Source organism: Lithobates pipiens, unplaced genomic scaffold (assembly GCF_037356315.1).
Source record: "Lithobates pipiens isolate NorthernLeopardFrog02 unplaced genomic scaffold, aLitPip1_a1.2 Scaffold_3, whole genome shotgun sequence".
NCBI lineage: Eukaryota > Metazoa > Chordata > Amphibia > Anura > Ranidae > Lithobates > Lithobates pipiens.
The window spans coordinates 38,513,183-38,539,054 of NW_027507790.1; the positions used below are offsets into that span (position 1 = coordinate 38,513,183).

The following is a 25,872-nucleotide window of genomic DNA, read 5'->3' on the forward strand; positions in this document are numbered from 1 at the left end:
ACTTCCGCTCTCAGCTACATCCGGTGCTCTCCCGCCGTGCTCTGCGCGGCCGGTCACAGGAAGCGTAAGGATGTCTAGCTGGGAGCGTGAGAGCGGACGGAGCTCCGGGGATGGGCGGATCTATGTGGGGAATCTGCCGTCCGATGTGCGGGAAAAGGAGCTGGAGGAGCTCTTCCATCGATACGGCCGAATCCGCACCATCGAGTTAAAGAATCGTGGCGGTGCCGCCGCTCCGTTCGCCTTCATCAGCTTCCAGGACCCGAGGTAAGAGGAGGGCAGATGGGTGGCCTTGTGTGTGGGATCGGGCGGTGGTGGGGGCCGGTTGTATGGGATGAAGGGCGCACATGGAGAGTTTGTAGTCGGGGATGGCGGGAGAGGCGGTGGGGGGAGGGGACTCCCTCCCATGTGGGACTCTGTGACTTAGCTCTGCCTTCTTCTCACAGGGATGCGGAAGATGCCGTGTTCGGGCGGAACGGATACGAGTTCGGATCTTGTCGGTTACGGGTGGAGTTCCCGCGATCTAACAGAGGGCCCGGGGGCGGTTATGGCGGACCTCGAGGAAGGAACGGCCCCCCATCCCGGAGATCGGAGTACCGGGTCCTTGTATCAGGTAGGTGCCGTGTGTGTATATGTGATAGGCTGAGAGCTCACCCTCTGATTACAGCTGGCCAATCAATGGAAGATCATTGATCAGATCCGTGTCTTCATCACACAAAGGAGCTGGGCCACAAACATGGCAGGCTGATCACACCTTCATCTCTCGCTAATCCTACTTTCTACATATCGATCCTTCCACAGCTAACACTGTGCAATGTGTCTCCCATACTGTACAATTTCTCCCCCCCCCCTCCTATGTACTATTCTCTGTATGGGCCTACACACAGTCGCGTCCCATAGTAGTCAATGGCTCTGATTATGTATACAACTCAAGATGTGTAAGTGCTGCCTTTTGCCTATAATGGTACATCATTATTATACAGAGTTTATATAGCGCCCAACAGTTTGTGCAGCACTTTACAACATGAAGGCAGATAGTACAGAATACATTTACAATGAACTTTTGTCCATACTATGCAGATTAAAGCCCCATACACAGTATCCTTCAGATTTACCAAAACCATATAATGAGGTCAAACCTTAGGAGTTTCAACTTGTATGCAATCAGGCAGGCCCTTCCACTACATGGTTTTGGTAAATCTGACGGAAAAACTGATTGTATGGGGTTTAAAGCATTAAAGTAAAAGTCTGGCCTAAAACTCCACAGAAAACCAAGGGGTAAAGAAGACGTGATTTCATCACCTCTAATTTTGAATCTCTCCACAATGCCCTTAGATACAGAGGCTGATGAGGGTAACGGACACGTGATTTCATCACCTCTTCTCTGATTGAAGATGAATGTTTTCACAATGCCCGTAGATACAGAGGCTGATGAGGGTTTGTCCAAAGTGCTTTTACAGCCTAAGATTAAAGTATAAATTCCCTAGTTAGGCTGAAAAAAGACACAAGTCCATCCAGTTCAACCATAAAAATTAATATATAAAAAAAAACTTATCCTTCAACAGTTGATCCAGAGGAAGACCAAAAAGCCCAGCTAAGCATGACCCACTTTGCTACAGCAGGGGGGGAAAAAATCCTCCTTGATCCCCCCAGAAGGCACTCAGATTTTCCCTGGATCGACTTTACCTATAAGTCTAGAGTAATGTTTGTTACCCCATCACTCCTGACATGTACTTTTATGAGAAAGTATCCTGTTCTTTGCTTCCTTTGCATGAAATCCCCCCGGTGTTCCTGCCTGTCCCTCTGGTTTCCTAATAATAATAAAAACTGACCACACTAAGCAGAAGAGCACAGCATGTTCAGTTCTCCAGCTATGCTGGGAATTCTATTATTTAGGATTTACATTGTGCCAACAGTTTGCACAGCACTTTACAACATGATGGCAGACAGTACAGATACATTACAGGAGGAATCGGATGATCCGATTTCTCCTGACACGCCTCCTCTGCACAGCCATTCACTGGGAAGCTCCGTGTGCTGTTGCGCGCCCCCCCCCCCAGCTCTTATGCAGCTGAGAACAGAGGCAATGTGATCACTTAAACATTTTATTCATATATATATATATATATATATATATATATATATATATATATATATATATATATATATATATATACACTTTTTTTTTTGTTAATCTATACAAACATGTTTTGCCGTTCATTTCTATTTTAAACTGAATGGGTTGTTTTACAAGGTGATCATTTTACAATCACTTTGGACCTGCTCCCACCCCTATTGAAAGCCCTATACTAGCTATCCTGTAAAGCAGTGTTTCTCAAACTTTTGTGTCTTGCGGTGCACAAAAAAAAAAATCGCAGCACACCTGAAAAGATTTAACCATTTTTGTGTATATGTGTGTGTGTGTGTGTGTGTGTGTATATGTATATATATATATATATATATATATATATATATATATATATATATATATATATATATATATATATATATATATGTATATGTATATATGTATGTGTGTGTATATAAAAAACATTTTAGTGAAGGCTGTGCCTGCTTTCCAGAGCAAATCGGATTGAAGCGAGGCTCATTGGTGATCATGTTCTTCCAAGATCTTGCACAAGTCTCCCATTACAAAAGGAACCAATGAATGACATTTTTTTTACTTTTGCAACATTGATTTACTATTTAACTTTTCAATATGTTCAAGGTTTCAAAACACTAGCGATTTTAAATATTTCTCAAAACTCCCACGGGACACAGTTTGAGAACCACTGCTGAAGTATGCGTGCTCAATTTGTGGCCCTCCAGCTGTTGCCAAACTACAATTCTCATTATGCCTCTGCTTTTGGGAGTCATGCTTGTAACTGTCTGCTTTGAAATGCCCCATGGGACTTGTAGTTCTACAGCAGCTGGGGAGCCAAGGTTGAGCACCCATACTGTAAGGAAAGATGTGTATATACTTAATCTAAAGAGGTCCAGTCACATGCTCTCTCCAGCAGCCAGCTTTAGTGCAGAGGAGGAAGCAGTGATGTCACCCATAGACTTGCTATGTGATATCCGCTGTCCCTCTCCCCTGAACTTGGCGCTGGAAGCTGATCATGCGACTGGACCCAGTGCGCCATTAGATTAGGTAAATATACACCTCATTCCTTTATAGGCTAGTTAGTATAAGGCTTAGAATGGGGTGGGAGCAAGTTTAAAGCCGGGTTCCCTCCAAAAGCGGAACTTGCGCTCATTTGTTGCCGCCTGTGGTGAATTACTCCAGCAGCTCAGCTCCATTCCCCGCTGCCAGGCCAGTAGGCGACCGGAGCGAAGCTGTAACACTTCATTACCGGCGATGTCAGCACCCGACGGAAACATCAGCTGCGGTGCCAAGATCACTGGATTCCAGGACAGGTAAGTGTCCTTTTAAAAGCCAACAGCTGCAGTTTATGTAGCTGCTGTCTTTTAATTTTTACAGGGGCCGTCCACTTTGAGCCCAAATAGCTTTAGACTGGACTTCTACTTTATTGTCTGATTAAGCGGTGCTTTAACAAAGCTCTCATTCACTTCTGTATCTGAAGACTTTCATCTTCACAAGAGGCAATGAGATCACTATCACATCCCCTTTACTCATTTGCTTTCTGTGGAGAACAGAATTTTGGCAGTCTGGCTGTACTGTCGCAGCAGGCGATGTTGGGGGCTCATGTATATGGACATATTGGGTCATATTTTACCACTTGGGAACCACTGGTGTTGCCTACAGCCTGTACGAATGAGTTGAATTATACAGCTGTATGTAGGTATACGCAACTACAAGATTAGACATAGGTACGCTTTCAGACATATAAAGAATCTCAACACAGGAAAAATTGGTTGCCTATAGAGACTAAAGACTCTAGAAGACTAAATTCAAGGGGTTAATAGTACAAAAATAGCTTTATTGAAAATCTGTAACAATGCACAAGTACTTTAAATTTGATTATTCCTACATCCATAACCACATAAAAACGATATTGTCAGTCACATCAAACCTATAACGGATGTCAGGATTTGGTCACAAACACGGTGGACCAGGCGCACCCGTGTGCATTTTCTTGTGTTCAGATCCTTTCTTTACACTAACCCCTTTTTCTGTAGGTCATTTTTGGTTACGAGAGACTGCACACTGTGTAGGCGTGTCACAGGGTTATTTATACTTTCCTCCTTAAGTTACACTTTAAGACATATGCCCCTAGGCAAGGACAGTCTGCATTCGGGGCCTTACATCTGCACCAATATTTACACTTGGACCTTTGTATATATGTGCTCAGGTTGTTGTACACAACACCTGTGGTTTCTGGGTGTATTATACTTTATATTCCCCAATATGTCTGTGTGCATGAGGCCAACTGAGCTCTGAGCCTGTCATCTTTGCAAATTATTTCACAATGGATGCAGTGAGGGGAGTCAGCAAGAGCTTGTTTGAAAGCTCTCAACGTTTGTTAAAGCTGATCACCAGCTTACAGTGAAGTTTAAATGGTTTGTTTGGGCTAGGCTAGTCTACAGGAACTATTGTCTTCTCTAAAGAAAAATGTAGTACCAGGAGCACTGTATGAACTGTTATTCTTTAAAGTGGTTTTAAAGGCAGAAAGGTGTGTTTTTGTTTGGGGGTTTTTTTTTTTCCCCCTTAAAGGGGTTGTAAAAGTAAATGTTTTCACCTTCATGCAGTCTATGCATGAAGGTGAAAAAACATCTCACACTGCTGGTGCCCCCAGTCCCCCCGTTTTACTTACCTGACCCCTCAAAAATCCCGCGCTCGCCCCCGCCTTCCTCTTCGCCTTCTCAGCCTGGCCGCTGATTGGCTGGAGTGGATGGATTGAAAGCAGCGCAGCCATTGTCTCGCGCTGTTGTCAATCTCATCCAATGACGGAACGCGCCGGGGGCGGGGCCGCGTGATACAGTGAGCGGCTATAGCCGCCGGCTGTATCACGGGAGTGCGCCCGCAGGGGCTTCTCACCATGCGAGGGAGCTCGCATGAACGTGAGAAGTACCTGCGGGAGGAAGCAGAGACAGCCGCCGAGGGACCCCAGAAGAGCAGGTTAGGGGCCACTCTGCAAAACGAGCTGCACAGCGGAGGTAAGTATAACATGTTTGTTATTTTAAAAAAGTAAAAAATGTTACTTTACAATCCCTACGCCACTGTCCGTCAAATCCTGTGAGGGGCTGAGCCTGGCTGTGTGTGTCTATGAACAACACACAGCCATGTGTGTAGCCCCCCCCCCATGGGAAGAGGAGGTTTGGGGCTGCTCTGTGCAAGGGTATTGCACAGGTAGGTATAAAATCTTTATTTTAATTCAGAAAAAAAAAACTTACAACCACTTGAGTTGTACCTAAGCAGTTGCGATGGGAGAATGTTTAGTTTGCAGCAAAGTTCTGATTAAATCTTTCCCACCATCTCTTGTAAAGATCTAAAGTAGAGGTTTATATTTATGCGCATTGTTTTTCTGCGTGCCCCTAAAATGCAAGACTGCGGATTCCCATTTAGGCTAGGTTTGCAGTCCAATACGGTTTTGTTCACCGGTTCAGGTGCAAATTTTTACTTGAATTCAGACCCAAAATCGCACAGGAACCTTTTCAAAAACAGACTGCAGCCACCCCATATGTGTGAACTGGGTCCATTGAAAGCCGGTCTGATTCACGTTATGCGAATTGGATTGGTTTAAAAACGCATCAGAGTCTCATAGCTATGAACCAAACTTTAATAGTGTAGTATGGATGACCACTCTGAGGCCATGTGACCCATTTTGCTCTTTGTTTCTTTGCAGTACGCCCTTTTGAGATTCATGCAGGTTTGCAGTCAAAAGCATGTCTTTGAGTAGCATTGCATTCAAATGCAATGCAAATGCAATAAGTCTGCATTTGTAAACAACCCCTTAATAGTCCAGAGTGTTTTCAGCTCATAAAGTGCCTGAAAAACACCCAACAAGCAAAATCCCATTAATTTCAATGGCACCTGTTCAAATCGGAGTGTTTTGTCACCTGATGCAAAACACCCAAAGCTCAAAAAAGAACATGAGCTTCTCTGGGGCAGATTACAGGCGTTTTTCTGCCTTTTACATTAGTGACGGGAACAAAAATTGCAGTCAAAACGCACAACTTTGCTGTTCACAAGGGGCGAACACAGAAGTAGCACCTACAGCCAGTCAGATTTAATGTTTCATTTCGAACATCAAAGTAAAAAATGTATATCTGAAGTAAATTTATTTTATTTTTTAAGAACACTGGCAAGTAGATGCTGTCAGTATCTCTTGACTTGGATATAGCTGATTAAAAATGCACTTCCATATAGTTTCATATTGCCCCCTAACGAGTGTTTATCTGCATGTACCACATCAAATAACAAAAAATGTATGTTCATACAGGAAAGTCTTACTGAGGAAAATAGGAGGGCAGGGATCACTGTAATTGGGCTCAGGTGGCACATACCACAGTTCTGTGTTCTACAGCAAAAATGAAGCCGCATGTTCCTTTTCGGGGGCTACTGGCTGTAATGAATTCTACAGTATACTGCAAATACTCGTTTCCTTTGCGCCAAAACTTGAGGTTCTAAACTGGAACAAGCATGTGGATCGGGAAAGTCACTTGGTGCATGCTTGGAATGGGCTAGTGACTTAGAAGTCAGAGGAGGGTAAGGAGATCCAGTGGGAGCTGGTGGCTTCTTGGTGTGAGTCTTGTGGAAGGCAGTTTTTTTTTTCGTAGCCTCCAGACAGCTGACTCAAAGAGGTCCCCATTCTGCCATGAGATTCAATGAGTGATGGTAAACCCAAGACAGCATTCTGGTGTAGCTTGGTATCCCACATATTTCTTGCACAGTTCCCAAACCAAATGGGCCCCCTTCATCACCAATGGAGAGATTTCCTTTTACTTCCTGTTTTTAATGATTCAACAGGAAGTAAGGACTGTTTTACCTCATCCTAAATAGTGACTGAATTGCTGTTTGTGGCACAATTTAAGATAATCTCACTTCCTGTCCTAATTATATAAAATTCATGAATGCAGTTTACAAAATTAACGTGGCTAGAACATCAACTTTTATGTGTGTAAATTATGAAAACTGTAAGCTATCATTCCTGACCTTTCCTTTTGAAAGTGCTAGTTGGCAGGCTATCATGCCTTTTTGCTTTGGTACTTGAGTTGCTGAGTTAGGATACTCCAATATGCATACATGTTCAGTGAAGCCTGTGGGTCAGCATGGCAGGCAGGCAACTAGTATTTTAAGAGTGGTCAAATGGCCTTGCCCATGACGGGTCTAATTTACACCTTAATGTTATACTGTGAATGTAGCGTTTCCTTGTGAATTAAAGACCGGCTTTTTTTAATCTATATTCTAGGTCTTCCACCATCAGGGAGCTGGCAGGATTTGAAGGATCATATGAGAGAAGCTGGTGATGTCTGTTATGCTGATGTACACAAAGATGGAATGGGAATAGTGGAATTTATACGAAAAGAAGACATGGAATACGCTTTGAGGAAACTGGATGACACTAAATTTCGGTCTCATGAAGTAAGCAGTGGCCACATTACCACAAAATGAAACCAATGCATGCAGTTGATCGTGCATAACCTTATTTTTCTTTTTTAGGGTGAAACTTCTTATATTCGTGTCTGTGCAGAAAGAAATGCCAGTTACTCGCGATCCAGATCTCGCTCTCGCTCCCGGTCCAGAGGTCGTGATTCTCCTTATCAAAGTCGTCGTTCTCCTCGTTATGCCTCCCCCTTCCGACAGTACTGAGCTGCCACACAGGGACACTTTCTATAAAATCAAATCTGAAGACCATCTGCTCTTACATTCCACAACTGATGGAGTTCATTATCTTTTATACCATTATTTCTGCCCCTACTTTTTTTTCTTAATTTTTTTTTTTTTTCTTTTTTTTTTTTAAAGGAAAGTGTGATCTTTGCATCAGATGTACTTGTTTTCTTTTACATTTTGTCATCTTTTAAAAGGCAACAGACGGTATTGTGCCTGATCTGATGTTCTTTGCATAAGTGTGCAGTGACAGTGAATGATAGCTCTATGGGGTATATAAAAACAAAATGTGGAATGTTGTGGCACCGGGGCAAACATAAGGGAAGGTACATGTTTGTCCTTTATATATAGACCTTTTCCCACCTCAATTTGTTAGAACGATATTATTTGAAATAACTTTTAATCCTCCTCAATCAAGTTTGTATGTGTGTTTTTTTTTTTTTTCCTTTTTATTATGAAAGTGTTTCAGTTAAAGTAAACATCTGTAGCTGTCCTAATAAAACAGTGAGATTTCCAAAAGGTGTAGTCTTTGCCTGTTTTCCCCCTTCAGTCCACCACGTTTGCAAATTCATCTCCTTTGGAGGATATATCATTTTCCTTTTGTGGTAAGGGAATATTTCCTGTTGGCATAACAAACATTAGTGTATAGACTAGAATGTTTTTTTTTTTTAATATGAGCATTTTGCCAAGCAATTTTTTTTATACCTGGAGGAGCTACAAAATAATCTTCAACTACTGAGCTGGCATTTTGAAGTAGAATTTCTGAGCAACTGCCAGACGTAACTGTATCACTTCTTAAATACAATGCCCTACAGGAAGAAAACAAGATGTTCATTATGTACATGAACCAACTGTCCCAATCGAGCTGTTGATGCTTACCTGTCCTCTAACACAGAGTCAAGTGGCTCTATGCCATCGGTGTTCACACTGTGGAGCTGATTTGCAAACTGAATTGCACTCTGCAGGCGCTGTACTCCCTCTTGATTACGAAAGTCTACAAGGGCTAACCTCTCTAGGTGATCGATGACCTCTGGAGTGACATGGCAGTCCTGGTAATTGCACAAAAAACTAGTTATGAAAATGTATCTCTTGGAATTGCACAGAATTAGTTGTGAAAATGGATTGCCAGAACTGCTTGGATACCAGCTTTTGTGACATATGGATGGATAACGCATGATAACGACTTGCAAAGCAAGTTGGGTGCAGTAAATTAACAGACTTTGGTCATGTATAATGGTAACTGCAAAATGCAATAAGCACAAACACATTAGTGTTATCTTGACGTGAAGCTAGTTTTGTACCTTTCTATAATTTTCCTATATGTACTCCAAGGATTTTTGGAAAAAGCCAATTCATACTTTTGTAAATGTGTCTAGGAACTATTACATGCAAGTGGAATCATCTGCCTAGCATAATCATATGGTTTGACTATCAGTAGGGAAAATTGTCTTAAATTATACAAATACCTCTTAAAATGAAAAGCTAACTGCTGTAAACCTAAGGACAGTGGGCCTTAAACTGATTGTAAAGCTTTATTTTTAAGCCACATACATGTTGTCATACTTACCTGAATCCTTTCCTCTGGTCCCCTGTCAGCACTTCTGGCTCCTCCCCCCTAGCTCTGCTCATGAGTTTTGACTAAAAGCAGGAGCCAATGGCCCTAGCTGCTCTTAGCCAAGCCTGTTAGAGCAGGGAGAGAGGAGCTGCTGCAGATGTGCACTCGACTGAGATTGGGTTACTCCAGACAATACAAAATCTTTTACCTTTTTTAGAATCACTTTAAAAGAAGTGCGGGGTTTAAAAAAAAAAAAAAAAACAATCATACTTTTCCTAGCTGTCACCTCTAAGACCAATGATCATTCAGTTCTTGGTCTTAGCCACTGCCCAATTCTCACCTCTATCAGTCATCAGCCCCCTGCTCGGTCCCTCCAGCGCTGTACTGTGGAGGGGTAGGAGCAGCTGGCTCAGTCTCTCAGCAGCAGATTGAGACAGCTGCCCATTAGGCATTTGGGATCCCTAAAGTCTGAAATGGCTGAGTGACATCAGCCGACACACTTTAGCCTGCTGTTGGCTAAGGTTACAGGACGAAGTGTATTCCTGTGACCCACAGGAGAAGTAAGGCCAAAACTCTATTGGCCAAACTTCTCCTTTTAAAGTGGAAACACTGGAATTATTTTTTTTTATTTATATAGATGTTTTCCTGCAAGTGTAAACTATGCGGTACACATTGGGAAGTTGGCCATATTGTGCTAATATACTGTACTGGCACTTTATGGCAAAAGCTACTGGGAATCCAAAATTGTTTCCTCTTGTTAGATCTACTTTAAAGCCCAAATAAACTTTGTGGGAAGTGTTCAAATGCATTCCAGATGCATCAAAACAGATGTTACTATACAGCAGGGATATGCATTTAGCTGACCTCAGCTGTTGCAAAACTGCAAGTCCCATCATGCCTCTGCAAATCATGCTTGTGGCTGTCGGTCTTGCAATGCCTCATGGGACTTGTAGTTCTGTAACAGCTGGAGGTCCACTAATTGCATATCCCTGCTATACAGGATTTATATAGTGCCAACAGTTTGTGCAGTGCTTTACAATAGGACAAACATTACAATACAGGAGGAAACGGGGTCCTTCTCATTAGAGCCTACAATTTAAACATAGAAAGTATCTATAACCTGAGCAGAAAAGCCTTTCCCCTGCCAGTATGTTGAAGAGAGGGACTCTGGAAGAATGGTCTTTCTGCAGAGAGACTGTTGCTTCATATTTAGGCCATGGTTACTTTCCAAAGAAAATAAACCATAAGACTTTCTACACCTTTTATATTATTGCAATTGGAATATTTTTGGCTGATTTTAATTGAAAGTACTGTTGAATTGTAGCCTTTGCAAAAGCAGAACTGTGGAAAATACATGTCTATAAAAAGGAAATTGTAATGTTTGTTTTAGTGTACACACTCACGGATGACTGTAATTTTAAAGCTAAACGCAGTAGTATGAGGCCGGTATTGTAATCCATACACCTCTACCACACAGTACAGAGCATAATTCCTGCCAGCAGGACTGTGTAGTCCTGTCTACTTTCTAGTATCAGCACGTGTACTGTGACACTTGCCTGACAAACTCCAGGTGCTTGTAAAGGTTTACATGAGGCTACCAAGACAAATTCAAGCGCTTACACTTGTTGAATTTAAAGCTGTTCTAAATAGGCTCAGATTCCTTTTTTTTTTTCTTCTTAAAATAAACATGTTATTTACCTGCTCAGTGACCTCCTCTTGTGTGTCTGCCCCCCAAAGCAAGCACTTGCTACGGTGGCTGACGAGTGGGTTCGCTCCTGAGCTAGGCTATGTGTCCATAGAGACGCATACACAGTATGGCCCAGTCCCACCCCTCCTCACAGGATTTAACTGACCGTAGCAGGAGCCAATGGCTCTCGCTGCTGCCTCTGCCTTGTGGGGGAGATCATAAAGAGAGCAGTGTGGGCACTCGGGCTCAGTTCACATTGATGCAATGCGAGAAACCCTGCAAATCCACTGCTGGTTCCTGCATCGCACCTGACTCACGTGCAGTTCACACTGCCTTATGTGAACCTCTGGGAGCAGCAATACAAAGTTAATGACACCCCCAGTTCGTTACGCATATTGCAGTGTGACTTGGAATCGGGTGGCATGGGTGTTCACACTGGTGCCGCCAAAAAAAAAAAAGGGGTGGGTCCTGCAGGACTTTGGTCCAAATGCGATGCAAATTCAGCCATGCCATCTTTCACTGAATTCACATTGCATGCGAATTGGACAGCAGTGTGGCATGAATTGCTTGCGATTCAATTCCTGTCTGAATTGACGGTTCACACTGCGATATGCGAACCTATCAGGGTGTCATTATCTTTGTATTGATATTCCCAGCGGTTCACAAAGGGCAGTTCACACTGCCTGCGAGTCAGGTGCGATGGGGGAATCCACGGTGGATTTGCAGGGTTTCCCCCATCGCACCAATGCGAAGCGAGCCTCAACTAGGTTGGAGGAGAAGCAGTTTAATTGTAAACTGCGTAGGGGGTTCTTTACGGTTAAAGCAGTAAGGATGTGAAACTCCATGTAAACAGTTGGTATTGTCAGCAGGGAGCATTGATAATAAAAAAAAAAAACACTTTTAGATGGGTATCCTAGGAAATGCAATATATGGGAAATGGTTGCCTGAAAGGGATTCTAAGACCCCTTTCACACTGGGGCAGGGTTGGCGGTAAAACGCCACTATCTTTTAGCAGCGCTTTACCACCAATTTCGTGACACTATTCGGCTGCTAGCGGGGACAAGAAATCTGTCATCCAACAAAAATGAACATAGTGACATACTATGTGTAATTTGTGTCTTGCATACTAACGGCACACAATTGTCGGCCAACAAACATGAGCGTAGTGACATACTACGAGAAATCTCAGCTCCTGAGCGCCACCCTTTGGGCACCTTCTGCTAATGTGTTTGGCGAGCATTGATTCTTAGCATGCATGTTTGGACTTTTGTGTGACGGACTTGTGTACACACTTTATGAAAATCTGACAACAGACCGTTTTCCGCCAAAAATTTACTAGCCTGCCATCCAACATTTGTTGGCAGAAAGTTGGACAGCAATTGTCTGAAGGAGCATACTGACGGTCGGATTTTAGGCAGTCTGTCATCATACGATTCCCTGCCAAATATCCGATCGTGTGTACAAGGCTTTAGGCTGGATTCACACATGTGCGAAGAGAAAGCTGCTGTTCAGCGATTCCTCTCCATTGTATCTGTGGATCAGCCGAGCAGGGAAAATGCTTGTTCACTAACGGAACGCATCTGCAAATCATGTGTTCCCATAGAACATTATGTGCCTGCAATTGGCACCGCAATGCCCAGAAAAACACTTTTTTTGGGCAATGTGGAGTGCGAATGTAATGCACAGATGTGCACCAACCTCATTCAAATTAACAGATTTTAAAATGTCCTGCGAATTGGATGCCGTGTAAGCCACATTCAATTCACATAGGTGTGAACCCAGTCTAAAGCCAAAAACAGCAGCTGTAAAAACTTCCAGTGTGCATGAGGCCTTATACTCACCTGCTCTGTGTAATGGTTTTGCACAGAGCAGCCCCAATCCTCTTCTTTTTGAGGCCCCCTGCTGGTGGTTTTGACTCCTCCCCCCTAGCCTCTTGAGCAGGTTTGCACCCGCGCTCTGTGTGTCCATTTGCCCCTGCTCTCTCCTCATTGGCTGCGATTGATGGCAATAGGAGCCAATGGGCTTCTGCTGCTGTGTGAGCGAATGAGGGGGGAGAGAGAGAGACCCAGTAGAGCTATTGCTCTCATGCACATCACTGGATTGAGATAGGGCTTGGGTAAGTATAAGGCGGAGCTGCATCTGGAAGGTAGTTTACCTTAAAGGCTCAAGGCCCCAGTCCTTACTCTGAGCCCCATCACGATCCAGCGATGTGCACGAGAGCCTCGGCTCTACGTAGACTCTCACTCCTCACTGTCAGCAGCCAGTGAACAAATGGGGAGGGGGGGGGCTAAGGCAAATCTCTGTGTGTAAATTGACACAGAGCAGCAGCTTGGGTGTCCCAGAGCAAGCTGCTTGCTCTGGGGACCCCAAGCTGGAGGGAGGGACCAGGAGCCTCTGAGCTGCTCTGTGCAAAACCACAGAGCAGGTAATAATAAAATGTTTGTTTTTTCTTGCTTTTATTTATTTTAAAACCAAGCCTTAAATATCACTTTAATGCATATAACAGTGATGGCGAACCTTGGCACCCCAGATGTTTTGAAACTACATTTCCCATAATGCTCACGCACTCTCCAGTGTAGTGAAGCATCATGGGAAATGTAGTTCCAAAACATCTGGGGTGCCAAGGTTCGCCATCACTGGCATATAAGGTTAAAAAAAAAAAAAAAACCTTGAGCCCTTACAATCACTTTAAACACACAATATCACACGTTGGACTGGTGTCTTTATTAACCACTTTGCGCCCACGCTATAGCCAAAAGATGGCTACAGCGTGGATGATAACTTCTAGGTGGACGTTGTCCTGTTTACTTCTGCTCTGCGTGTCGCCGTGGGCACGCATTGGGGAAGTTCTATGTTGGCCATGTCCCTTGGACACAGCCAATCACAGATCATGCATTTAAATGGCCAACCATAGCGGCCATTTAGCACTCGATCGGCCTGTCCAATGGGAGGTGATCTCATATGTAAACATTAGATCGTCTCTCATCGCCGGCTCCCCTCCTCACACAGGGACAGCGTGTGAGGAGGGAGAGCTTCCGTGCTGCAGCGTCCGTGAGTTAACACTAACAGTGAAACACACAACACACATGCCCACCTGTCCCCAGTGCCACCTATCAGTGCCATCTGTCCCCAGTGCCACCTGCCATCAGTGTCATTGTCCTGGTGCTCCAGGGCCTTCAAAAGTGTAATAGGTAGTCAAGAAGTTAGATGTGTAATTTATGCTCCTAGAACACGTGACGGCGCTCCTTGCATGTTGGACCTCTCTATGTGGCCAGGCTGTGAAAAGTCCCAAACATGTGGTATACCACAGGAGTAGCAGAATGTATTTTGAGGCATTATTTGTGGTATACACATGCCATGTGAGAGAAATAACCTATTACAATGACAATTTTGTGGCAAAAATTACAACATCAAAAACCTCACCATGCCTCTTCCTAAATACCTTTGAATGTCTGCTTTCCAAAAAGGGGTCATTTGGGGGGTATTTGTACTTTCCTGGCTTGTTCGGGTCGCAAGAATTGGAGATTCAATTTTTTACAATTTGCACCACAGCTTGTGGACTCTGACTTTCACACAGACCAAATAATATCCACTAATTTGGGTTATTTTTTACCAAAGATATGCAGCAGTATAAATTGTGGCTAAAATTCATGAAGAAAAAATAATAATTTGCTAAATTTTATCACAGAAACAAAGAAAAATAGTTTTTTCTAAATTTTCAGTCTTTTATCATTTATAGCGCAAAGAAAAAAAAAAAACCCAGAGGTGATCAAATACCACCAAGAGAAAGCTCTATTTGTATTAAAAAAAAAGGACAAAAAAAATAATTTGGGTACAGTCTTACATGATTAATTGTCATTCAAAGTGAGAGCACTGAAAATTGGTCTGGGCAGGAGGGGGGTTTAAGTGGCAAGTGGTTAAACCTTGCCAACTATGTAAATACCTCCACCCCAGCGACATGATGCTCTGAGACAACAACTAAGGTTGAAGATCTCCTTTACTAGTGTGTGCTAAAAGTGCTCAATTCAGAGTTGACAAACTCCAAGCTAGAAAGCCAGGTGCTGTTGGAGCAGTGGAGAAATGAGGGGGATTAATGGACCCCTGATGTCTTCATAAAGAGAACCTATAACAACTTCTCAAATTATATCACATAGAGGCTTGTTATTCCCGGTGTGATAGCAATAAAGTTTAAGGGGTTGTAAACCCTAAGACCACTTTCACACTGAGGCACTTTTCAGGCGCTTTCATGCTAAAAACAGTGCCTAAAAAGCTCCCGAAAACGTATTTCCGTTAAAATCAATGAACGCTTTCACACTGGGGCAGTATGCTGGCAGGGCTGTGAAAAACTCCCCTCTCCATTGAAATGAATGGAAAGCTCTTCAAAAGCGCTCAGTGTTTTTACTGGCAGTTTGGAAGTGCCTCAGTGTGAAAGTGGCCTTAGGGTTGTTAAAAGTGCAGCTTGTTCTGCATGCATAGTGTGTGGGGAAGTTGTGTCCAGAAAAACTCAGAACTGACTCATGCAGGCAACAGAGAAGCTTTGGATTCAGGCAAGTACACACTATACTTCCAGAAAACCGAATATTCTGGTGCTTTTAAATCCTTTTCTAGCCAAAAATGTAGATTTTAACATGTGAAAGATGAACCTATGATTGTGGCTCAGGAGCCATCGCAACGCAAATCCCATCTACCTGCGATTGTGGCTCAGGAGCCATCGCAACGCAAATCCCATCTACCTGCGATTGTGGCTCAGGAGCCATCGCAACGCAAATCCCATCTACCTGCGATTGTGGCTCAGGAGCCATCGCAACGCAAATCCCATCTACCTGCGATTGTGGCTCAGGAGCCATCGCAACGCAAATCCCATCTACCTGCGATTGTGGCTCAGGAGCCATCGCAACGCAAATCCCATCTACCTGCGATTGTGGCTCAGGAGCCATCGCAACGCAAATCCCATCTACCTGCGATTGTGGCTCAGGAGCCATCGCAACGCAAATCCCATCTACCTGCGATTGTGGCTCAGGAGCCATCGCAACGCAAATCCCATCTACCTGCGATTGTGGCTCAGGAGCCATCTCAACGCAAATCCCATCTACCTGCGATTGTGGCTCAGGAGACATCTCAACGCAAATCCCATCTACCTGCGATTGTGGCTCAGGAGCCATCTCAACGCAAATCCCATCTACCTGCGATTGTGGCTCAGGAGCCATCTCAACGCAAATCCCATCTACCTGCGATTGTGGCTCAGGAGCCATCTCAACGCAAATCCCATCTACCTGCGATTGTGGCTCAGGAGCCATCGCAACCCAAATCCCATCTACCTGCGATTGCGGCTCAGGAGCCATCGCAACGCAAATCCCTTCTACCTGCGATTGCGACTCAGGAGCCATCACAACACAAATCTCATATACCTGCGATTGCGGCTCAGGAGCCATCACAACACAAATCCCATCTACCTGCGATTTTGGCTCAGGAGCCATCACAACGCAAATCCCATCTACCTGCGATTTTGGCTCAGGAGCCATCACAACGCAAATCCCATCTACCTGCGATTGTGGCTCAGGAGCCATCACAACACAAATCTCATATACCTGCGATTGCGGCTCAGGAGCTATCACAATACAAATCCCATCTACCTGCGATTGCGGCTCAGGGGCCATCACAATACAAATCCCATCTACCTGCGATTGTGGCTCAGGGGCCATCACAATACAAATCCCATCTACCTGCGATTGTGGCTCAGGGGCCATCACAATACAAATCCCATATACCTGTGATTCTGGCTCAGGCTCAATTCTCCAAGTCGGATTCTGCGGTACCTTCAGAGGATGAAAATCATATTGTTTAATGCCAACATTCATTACATCCTATGTATAATAGCCATCTGCTCGGGCACTACAGGTCCCAGCAGGTTCTTCATCGCACTGTGCACAGAGACCCCCCCGGGACATGTAGTCTCTGATCAGATGGAGGATAATGAGCACTCTGATACCTTACTCTGAGAGGACAAAAGGCGTACAAACCCAGCCGCCCTCCACAGTCTCACAGCTACCGTCTGTACCCACATTTTCACAGGGTCGCCTTCCAATGACGCCTAAAGCGGCGCGACGGCTGACGTGACCTTGAGCAAGGAGCAGCCATCTTTAGAAAGGGCACAAGAGGCATTGTTGGGTATGGTGCGCGTTGTCCGGTAGAAAGACAGGCAGCCAGCGACATGAACAGTGTGGGCGAGGAATGCACGGACATGAAGCGGGAATATGACCAGTGCTTCAACCGGTGGTTCGCCGAGAAGTTTCTGAAAGGGGAGGGCAGCGGGGACCCATGCACCGAGCTCTTCCGGCGGTACCGCTCCTGTGTCCAGGTGAGACCTCCGGCGAGGGGACTAAAGAAAGAAATACACGGTTCTTTAACGAATGTGACATACATAGAACCTCCTGCCAGGCTTGTAGTGCTCTCTGTGTCTCCATTGGGGGCATTTCTTTCACTTCCTGTAGCAGTGGAACGATATATATATATATATATATATATATAAACTTACAACGGTCCATTAGAAACTATTTAATCGTCTGAGGAACAAGGCACACTGAACGGGAACTCTGCTCATCTTTTACAAAAAGAAAAGTCAAAATTTACAAATATGTTAAAATGTAAATAGGCAGGTTCTTTATTGCAGAAGAGACATGCATTGTTTCCTCTGCAATCAACTCCACTTACCTGCCTATTTGCAGTCCTCAGAAATGTACCTTCCAGCAGTGTGTCTTGAGTAGGGATGAGCTCAGGCGTGTTTGTATGCTCCATGTGCAGAGCCCGCCAGGAAGTTGTTGCTGCGCTAATCACAGGCAGTGAGACATTTCCCGATCTCTGCAGCCACGCATCAATGTCTCATTGTCTGTGATTAGCGCAGCTCTGCGCCGACTTCCTGGCGGGCTCTGCACGTGGAGTGTGCGAACATGCCTGAGCTCATCCTTAGTCTGGAGTGACATCATCCTGCAAAAGACAAACCTATATAAGAACTTGGGGAGAAAATGCCACACCCGCAAAGGAACTTGCGGGTGTCTATTGGAAACGGTAAGTATGTGTGCCTTTAATTCCACTTTAAGTTCCCCCGCCCCCTCTGACAATGAAAGTTGGCGCATGGATCTAGCCACCCTTTGGACTGTCTCCTGCCATACAAAGGCGCTAATAGTTTGGTCAAGTTTTAGGTATACTAATAGGGTTGTGTCTAAACGCATAAAAACTTAGGGAGGAAGGACATTTTAATTCAATTTACTCTACCCACTGGCTCAAGTGGCAAATTTTTCCAGATTGAATATTTCTGAAGAAATCGCTGTAGGACCGGACGAACATTGGCCATATAACTTGGTAGATGTCTAATAAGTGCCAGGGCAGCTTCAAGGATTGGCGGGGGTCGTTAAGATAGAGAAGGGTATGGTCTGCATACATTGACACTTTTTCCACAATGGGGTGCACCGATGTGACTGTAGGGGAAGATTGGAGCAGCATTGCCAATGCCTCAATAGTGAGAGCAAATGGGGCCGGGGAGAGGGGGCAGCCCTGTCTAGTGCCCAGGTGGAGCGGGAACGATGCAGAGAGAAGGCCGTTCGTCCAAACCCTGGCCATCAGGTTGTAATATAACAGCCGCAACCATGAAAAGTTGAACCAAAGCCAAATCCGTGCAACACATTCCATAAATATTCCCACTCCAGCAAGTCAAATGCCAGTGAGGTGCAGTGGGTTTTGAAGACTTCGGCTAGGAGGTCATCCTCTCCAGGAGTCTTACCTGTCTGCATAGACGCAATAGCCATCTGAATTTCTTACAGAGTGAGTGGTGCGTCCTGTCTTCAAACAGGCCTCCTCAGACGAAACGGGGAAGTCATTTGCATCCAGAAAGGAATGGAGTTCTTCCAGGGTGTAGCCCACCTTGGGGGAATACAGGTCCTCATAGTAGAAAGCAAAGCAGGAGTTGATTTCCCCAGGGTTTAACTACAATCTCCCAGTTCTATCCCTAATATTAGCGATGTGAGCAGACATTGTTTGTTCCCTGAAGAGCCATGCAAGCAGACGCATCATCTTCTCCCCCTGTTCAAACACTCTGCGATTTCTGTAGTATTTTTTTTTTGGCTGCTGAAAGCCTGAGGAGCTGAACCTCCCTCAGAACTGCAAACAAATCCATCCTCTGACTCTCCTCCCCAGTCATTACATTGTGCTTCCAGCATCTGAGCGTTGGCCTCAGCTTGGTGAGTGAGTGAGGCCACAAGCAGTTAGGTGGGGTTACTGTAGTTTATAACTTCAAGAGGACAAGGGCATGGTCCAAGATACTGCTAGGGAGGACAGGCACCTCCCACACCTTAGCCAGGATGGGGCTGCTGACATACATGAGGTCGATACGTGACATAGCTGTGTTTTGTGGCAGAACTGCAAGTGTATCCTCTAGCCCAGGGGTATTGCCATCACCAAAAGTAGCCACCCAGTGGGAAAGTGAAGAGTCTAAGGCCGTATCGGGAGTCATTTTGTCCATAGTGGGACAAGGGTCCATGTTGAAGTCCCTAGCCAAAACCACTGCAGCAGTCGGGTAGGCCGCTACCACTTGCTTTATTTTGGTGAGGAGACCAACTGTGGCTGGATGAGGTTATAAAACCCACCAATATCAAAGGCATACCATCAACAACCGCATGTAGTACTACATATTTGCCCTCGGGATCCAGATGCAGGTCCTTTAGTACAAAAGGTAGAGATTTTGGAATGAGAATACTAACCCTCCCGGCATGGGTGGTATAAGTGGCATGATAGTAATATCCCACCCATGGCTTCCTAAGGAAGGATTCTACTCCCCACAAGATGTTTCTTGCAATATGCAAATGTACAGGCAATAATTTTTAAGGAATTTGAAAACTAGAGCCCGTTAAATTTGGGAGTTCAGCCCCTGGACTTTCCATGAGATCAGTGTCAGTGGGGCCATGGAGAAAGAGGGAGAGAGGCATGAGGGAAGGTCCAGTCACCACATTTAAATCCCTAGGGAGGGTCACAAAAGGAAGAAGCAACCATGGGAAATTAAATGGCGGTGCAGTCCTGGCTGCAACACCCGTCTACCACATAGATCCAACATTCCTTCAAAAACCAAGTTAGAACATAAAGAAAACAAAACAGTAACAGTATCCCCAACTCCCCCCCCCCACCCTGTACATTCACCCCAACTCAAATGCACTTGGATCCCCAAAGCAAACATGGTTACAAACCAATAGGGTTTATGAACAATAGTCAAGTAACCCGGGCACAACGTGCATAGGTGTACTGCAGAGATGCCACCGATGGGGAGGAAATGCAAAGGATTAGTATCACCCTGCAAAGCCAGGGGGAAAAACTTAAACATTCATTGTCCAGTGCAGAATTTGGGATCTCAGTCAAAGGTAGTTGCTGGAACTAGGTGTATGGAGTCATCTAGGCTAGGGCAGTGGCAAAGTTGAAAATTCATGTACAGCATAATGGCAGGTGAAAGGTACATCCAACCTATAGGCTACATAGGAGAGAGTGAGTTCAATGCTGTCAACAGGGAGACCTGTCATACTCCAGCAGCTCCAGAGCCTAAGAGTGTCCTTCGCCATTAGGCGGCAAGGGGGCCCATCCCATAATGGCAGCAGGAGCACGCATGTGAACGTTCAATGGCACCCCACCTTCATAGCATCCCGTTTTCCAAGAGAGAGGTCCACATGAGGCCCAAATATAGCGTCAGGCCCGCCCAGCCCAGAGAACAGAAAATGAACCTGTCCGGCAGTACTCGCGCAGCATATTCCCAACAAGGGGTCCCAACTTCATATGCGGGGTAAGTTATTGATCCATTGTGCAGCTTCCTTAGGCGTGGTGAAAAAAGCAGATGGTTTCTTCATCAACCACCTTCAAATGTGCAAGGAACAACATGCTGTACTTGATATTCCGGGAGTGGAGGGACTGCTTGACCACGTTGAATGATTTTCAGAGCTTCTGGGTGTTGACCGTGAAGTCCGGGAAAAACATAAGTCGGGCTGCTTCATGGCAGATGGAATCCACTTTCCAAGCCTCTCTAAGAATCAGGTCGTGGTCTCCAAAGTTCATCAACCTGAAAATGAATGTACGGGGTGCACCCGGGGGACCAGGAGTGAGTGGCATTTTATGGACCCTCTCCTTGACAAAATGAGAGGAGAAGGGCGCCCGAGGAAGGAGCGTGCAGAGGAGGCGCTCTGAAAGCCGGTGTGTCAATGTCCTCTGCCTCAGGCAAGCCAATGATATGGAGGTCGTTACACTGGTTGCGATTCTCTGTGTCTTGAGCCCTAGACTCCAGGTGCTTCAGTCTCACCTGGATCGTATGCAGGGTAGCATTGTGGTCCCTCACAGAGTCTTCAGTGTCGCCCACACTTTGCTCGGCCTTGTCCACCTGATGGCGTATCTTGTCCATAGTCCTTCCTCATGAGACCCATCTCGAGCTGCAGGGAGTCAATTTTAGATGTGAGGGCAGCTTGGCATCTGTTGATTGCCTGCATTAGGGTCAAAAAATTGGCTTGCTCCGTGAGGGCCGGTTCAGCCTCCGAAGTTCGTGTTGCCATGTTGGAAGTCCTCTCTACGTGTGCTGCCACACCGGCAGGCTTAGCTGGTGCTTCCCCTCACTGCTGCGGTCGGGTCCCTGATTGTATTTTGCACTTCAGGACTATCTACCTGGGCACTCAGATGAAAGGAGTAGGCTGCAGAGCTCTGCGCCTAGACGTCTGACCTGGTCACCATCTTGCTCACGCCCCCCCGAGCTCCTCTTTAAAGCATTTGCTAACCCCCAAAAATGGATCCTGCTCCTTTTTAAAGCATGTTATGACACAGTGCTTGTCATGTGTCATTTGGCCCCCTGTAACACCTGATAAACCTGGCTGATCCTGCCAGTTTCTGCCCTCCCCTCTGTAAACTGACCACGGTGTATCATGGCTGCTGAGCCCTGACACCATGGTCAGTTTACATGCCGCCATCATCAGCAGCTTCTGTGTGTCCCCCTCCCACTGCTCTCATAACACTAACCTGTATACACCATCAGCACTGCCTCCTATTGCAATGTCCCCCTCTGTGAATGATTTAGAAATATAAATGCAGTAAATACCTCATTTAAAAGATGAGATTGCGATCACATGACTGACCAGTTTTCTCCTTTCCTCCTCTGAGAGATGCTGCTTAAAATGGGGTGCCCCTTAAAAAAAAAAAAAAAAAAAAATAAAAAAAAAAATTTAAAAGTCAGCAGCTACAAATACTGCAGCTGCTGACTTTTAATAATCGTACACTTACCTGTCCCAATGTCCGCTCGTCCCCCCCTCCCTCCGCTCGGCGGCGCCGGCATTCCTACTGTGAAGCCACAGCCGGGCACCCACTGCGCATGCGCACGTTGCGCCATGATACACCGCGCAGTCATCTGGGACTTGTCACATGTCCCAGATGAGACTGCACTGAGGGGAAGTGACGTCGGGTGCCCGGGCACTGAAGGAGGCAGACTACGAGGGACCCCCTAGCAATAGGCATTTAGAGGTGAGTTAAAAAAAATATATATATTTCCAATTTCTTTTTTTTTCCTTTTTGGGAGTTTTACTCCACTTTTTTTTTTTTTTTTGGGCGGAAACACCACTTTATGTGTGTCTCAAACCAAATGTATAGTTCACGAATAAAAAAATACATTTTATATATATATATATATATATATATATATATATATATATATATATATATATATATATATATAATTTGTGGGAGATTAGCTCGTGGGGATCACCTTTTCTGGAAAAAAAAGGTCAGCATGCAGGCAATTTCCTATAAATGTGGTGGGTTGCCAGGTTTATTTAGCAGGTTGTCAAAATAATGAAAACAAACAAACATCTAAAACAAATCCTTGGCCTCCGGTGCTAAACAGTACAGTAGTCTCCTCCTCCTTATACGGTGTGGGGCTGGTCCCCAGCACAAAACGTGTAGCAAAGCAAACCTTCTTTTAAGTCCAAACAGAGCTCTCTGATTCCCTTCTGAGTCTCAGGCCAGAGCTACCCTGTGCTCTCTTCCTGCTCATTCAACCTCTTGCCGACCGCCCGCCGTCGGCAGAATAGCTCCCCTGTGCAAATCGCCGTAGCTGTACGGTGGCCTATTTAAGGGGTATAGGGGGCGCGCATGTGCCGCTGCGGTACTGAGGAGCCAATGTGCGTGCCTGGTGGTTGCAATGTTTGCTGGACACCCGCGATCGCTCTTGACAGAGCCAGAACGAGGATCTGTATGTATGTGTAAACACACAAATCCACGTTCTGGCAGGGGAGAGGAGACAGATCGTGTGTTTCTAGTATATAAGAACACCGATCGGTCTACTCCCCTAGCCAGTCCCATCCCTCCTACAGGATGCTATAACTTTTGCGCAAACCAATGAATGTACGCTTAATTCTTTGTTTTTTTTTTTTTTTTACCAAAAATACGTAGAAGAATATATATTGGCCTAAACTGAGAAGATTTTTTTTTTTTTTTTTTAATTGTGGGGATATTTATTATAGCAAAAAGTAAAAAAAAATATTGTGTTTTTTTGGTTTTTCAAAATTGTCGCTCCTCCTTCTTCTTCTTTTTTTTTTTTTTTTATAGCGCAAAAAAAAATAAACGCAGAGGTGATTAAATACCACCAAAAGAAAGCTCTATTTGTGGGGAAAAAAGGATGTCAATTTTGTTTGGGTACATCATCGCACAACCTCGCAATTGTCAGTTAAAGCATCGAAGTGCCGTATCGCAAAAAAATGGCACAATCAGGAAGGGGGTAAATCCTTCCCGGGCTCAAGTGGTTAAAGTCCACCTGAGCGTGGACTCAAGTGGACCACAATATCCAGACCAGAACCAAGCCTGCCACAGAGGCTGGAAAAACCTTGGCCGGATTCTGCTTCAGTCTCCTGCAACAAAACGCATGCGAGGTGAAATATATTCATTATCCATTACCTCAGCTCGCATACCATCACTATATATGTTCTTGTAAGTGATTTTCCAAAATGGCTTATGCTAAAAATGGCCTTAAAGTAACTTTTCAAAGTGACTTATGCAGGAAACTGATCAAAACTTTGTGCTCTCTTCTCGGTTCCACACGCACCAGATAGCAGCACCCCTGCAGGTGTAAAACATATATAAACAAATCTGCCCTTCGTCTTGGTGTCCAATGGAAATGCCTCCTCCTTAGCGTATCAGATCATGGAATGTGAATGGATGGAAAAGATTGACACTCATAGTGTAAATTTAATAAAGGAATTTTATTTCTGCCTGAAACTATAACAAGGCAGCTTGTTAACACCCTTGTGATAGCAATAAAGTTAAATAAAAAAAAATTAAAAAGCGTATACGATTTTTTTTTTTTCAAAGAAAATAAAAATAATTAAAAACAAAGTAAAAGCACCCCTGACACCCTATGCATACACGCAAACACACACGTCTGGCAAGCATATGTAAACAGTGATTGCACCACGCATTTGGGATACAATTGTGCTCATAAGTTTTACGTACCCTGGCAGAATTTATGATTTCTTAGCCATTTTCCAGAGAATTTCAATGATGACACAAAAACTTTTCTTTAACTCATGGTTAGTGTTTGGCTGAAGCCATTTATTATCGATCAACTGTCTTTTTAAATCATAATGACAACAGAAACTACCCAAATGACCCTGATCAAAAGTTTACATACCCTAGTTCTTAATATTGTGTATTGTTCCCTTTAACATCAATGACAGCTTGAAGTCTTTTGTGGCATTTGTGGATGAGGCTCTTTATCTTCTCAGATGGTAAAGACGCCCATTTCTCTTGGCAAAAAGCCTCCAGTTCCTGTAAATTCTTGGGCTGTCTTGCATGAACTGAAGGTCTGAGATCTCCCCAGGGTGGCTCAATGATATTGAGGTCAGGAGACTGAGATGGCCATTCAAGAACCTTCACTTTAGTCTGCTGTAGCCAATGACAGGTCAACTTGGCCTTGTGTTTTGGATCATTGTCATGTTGGAATGTCCAAGTACGTCCCATAAGCAGCTTCCTGGCTGATGAATGCAAATGTTCCTCCAGTATTTTTTGAAAACATACTGCATTCATCTTGCCATTCATTTTGACCAAATTTCCTGTGCCTTTGTAGCTCGCACAACCCCAAAACATCAGCGATCCACCTCTGTCTTTCACAGTAGGAATGGTGTACCTTTCATCATAGGCCTTGTTGACTCCTCTCCAAATGTAGCATTTATGGTTGTGGCCAAAAAGCTCAATTTTGGTCTCATAACTCCAAATGACTTTGTGCCAGAAGGTTTGAGGCTTGTCTCTGTGCTGTTTGGCATATTGTAAAAGGGATACTTTGTGGCATGTGCTTAGTAATGGCTTTCTTCTGGGGACTTGACCATGCAGCCCATCTTTTTTCAAGTGCCTCCTTATTGTGCATCCTGAAACAGCCACACCACATGTTTTCCGAGAGTCCTGTATTTCACCTGAAGTTATTTGTGGGTTTTTCTTTGCATCCCGAACAATTTTCCTGGCGGTTGTACCTGGAATTTTAGTTGGTCTACCTGACCGTGGTTTGGTTTCAACAGAACCCTTCATTTTCCACTTCTTGATTAGCGTTTGAACACTGCTGATTGGCATTCTCAATTATATCTCTTTATATCCCTTTCCTGTTTTATACAGTTGAACTACCTTTTTCCCGCAGATCCTTTGACAATTGTTTTGCTTTCCCATGCCTCAGAATTCAGAGACATCAGTGCAGCACTGGATGAAAGATGCAAGGGTCTGTCAGAAGTCCACAAACTCACTAACCTTTTTATACATTCACACTAATTACAAGCAAACGGATCACAGGTGAGG

At 44.6% G+C, this 25,872-nt stretch overlaps 3 protein-coding genes across 5 annotated transcripts in view; 2 read left to right on the top strand and 1 right to left on the bottom strand.

Moving 5' to 3' along the window:
• Nucleotides 1-8,308, top strand: SRSF9 (serine and arginine rich splicing factor 9). The gene is made up of 4 exons (XM_077461470.1): nt 1-264; nt 444-610; nt 7,371-7,543; nt 7,622-8,308. Exons 1-4 carry the CDS (start codon nt 71-73, stop codon nt 7,769-7,771), a joined length of 684 nt encoding a protein of 227 aa, XP_077317596.1. The 5' UTR covers nt 1-70; the 3' UTR covers nt 7,772-8,308.
• On the bottom strand, nt 8,203-17,847 carry GATC (glutamyl-tRNA amidotransferase subunit C). 3 transcript variants are annotated; one of them, XM_077461471.1, is made up of 5 exons: nt 17,021-17,172; nt 16,800-16,847; nt 8,669-8,838; nt 8,495-8,598; nt 8,203-8,409 (listed from the first exon to the last, which is right to left on the bottom strand). In XM_077461471.1, exons 1-5 carry the CDS (start codon nt 17,093-17,095, stop codon nt 8,336-8,338), a joined length of 471 nt encoding a protein of 156 aa, XP_077317597.1. In that variant the 5' UTR covers nt 17,096-17,172; the 3' UTR covers nt 8,203-8,335. The 3 variants fall into 3 exon arrangements, with proteins under 3 accessions (XP_077317597.1, XP_077317598.1, XP_077317601.1); XM_077461472.1 differs by lacking the exons at nt 16,800-16,847; nt 17,021-17,172 and adding an exon at nt 17,743-17,847; XM_077461475.1 differs by lacking the exon at nt 16,800-16,847 and having other exon boundaries at nt 17,021-17,160.
• Nucleotides 17,243-25,872, top strand: part of TRIAP1 (TP53 regulated inhibitor of apoptosis 1) — a 14,340-nt gene continuing 5,710 nt past the window's right edge. Inside the window, exon 1 of the mRNA XM_077461476.1 lies at nt 17,243-17,389. Coding sequence (XP_077317602.1) covers nt 17,243-17,389 — 147 coding nt within the window. The remainder of the gene's footprint in view (nt 17,390-25,872) is intronic.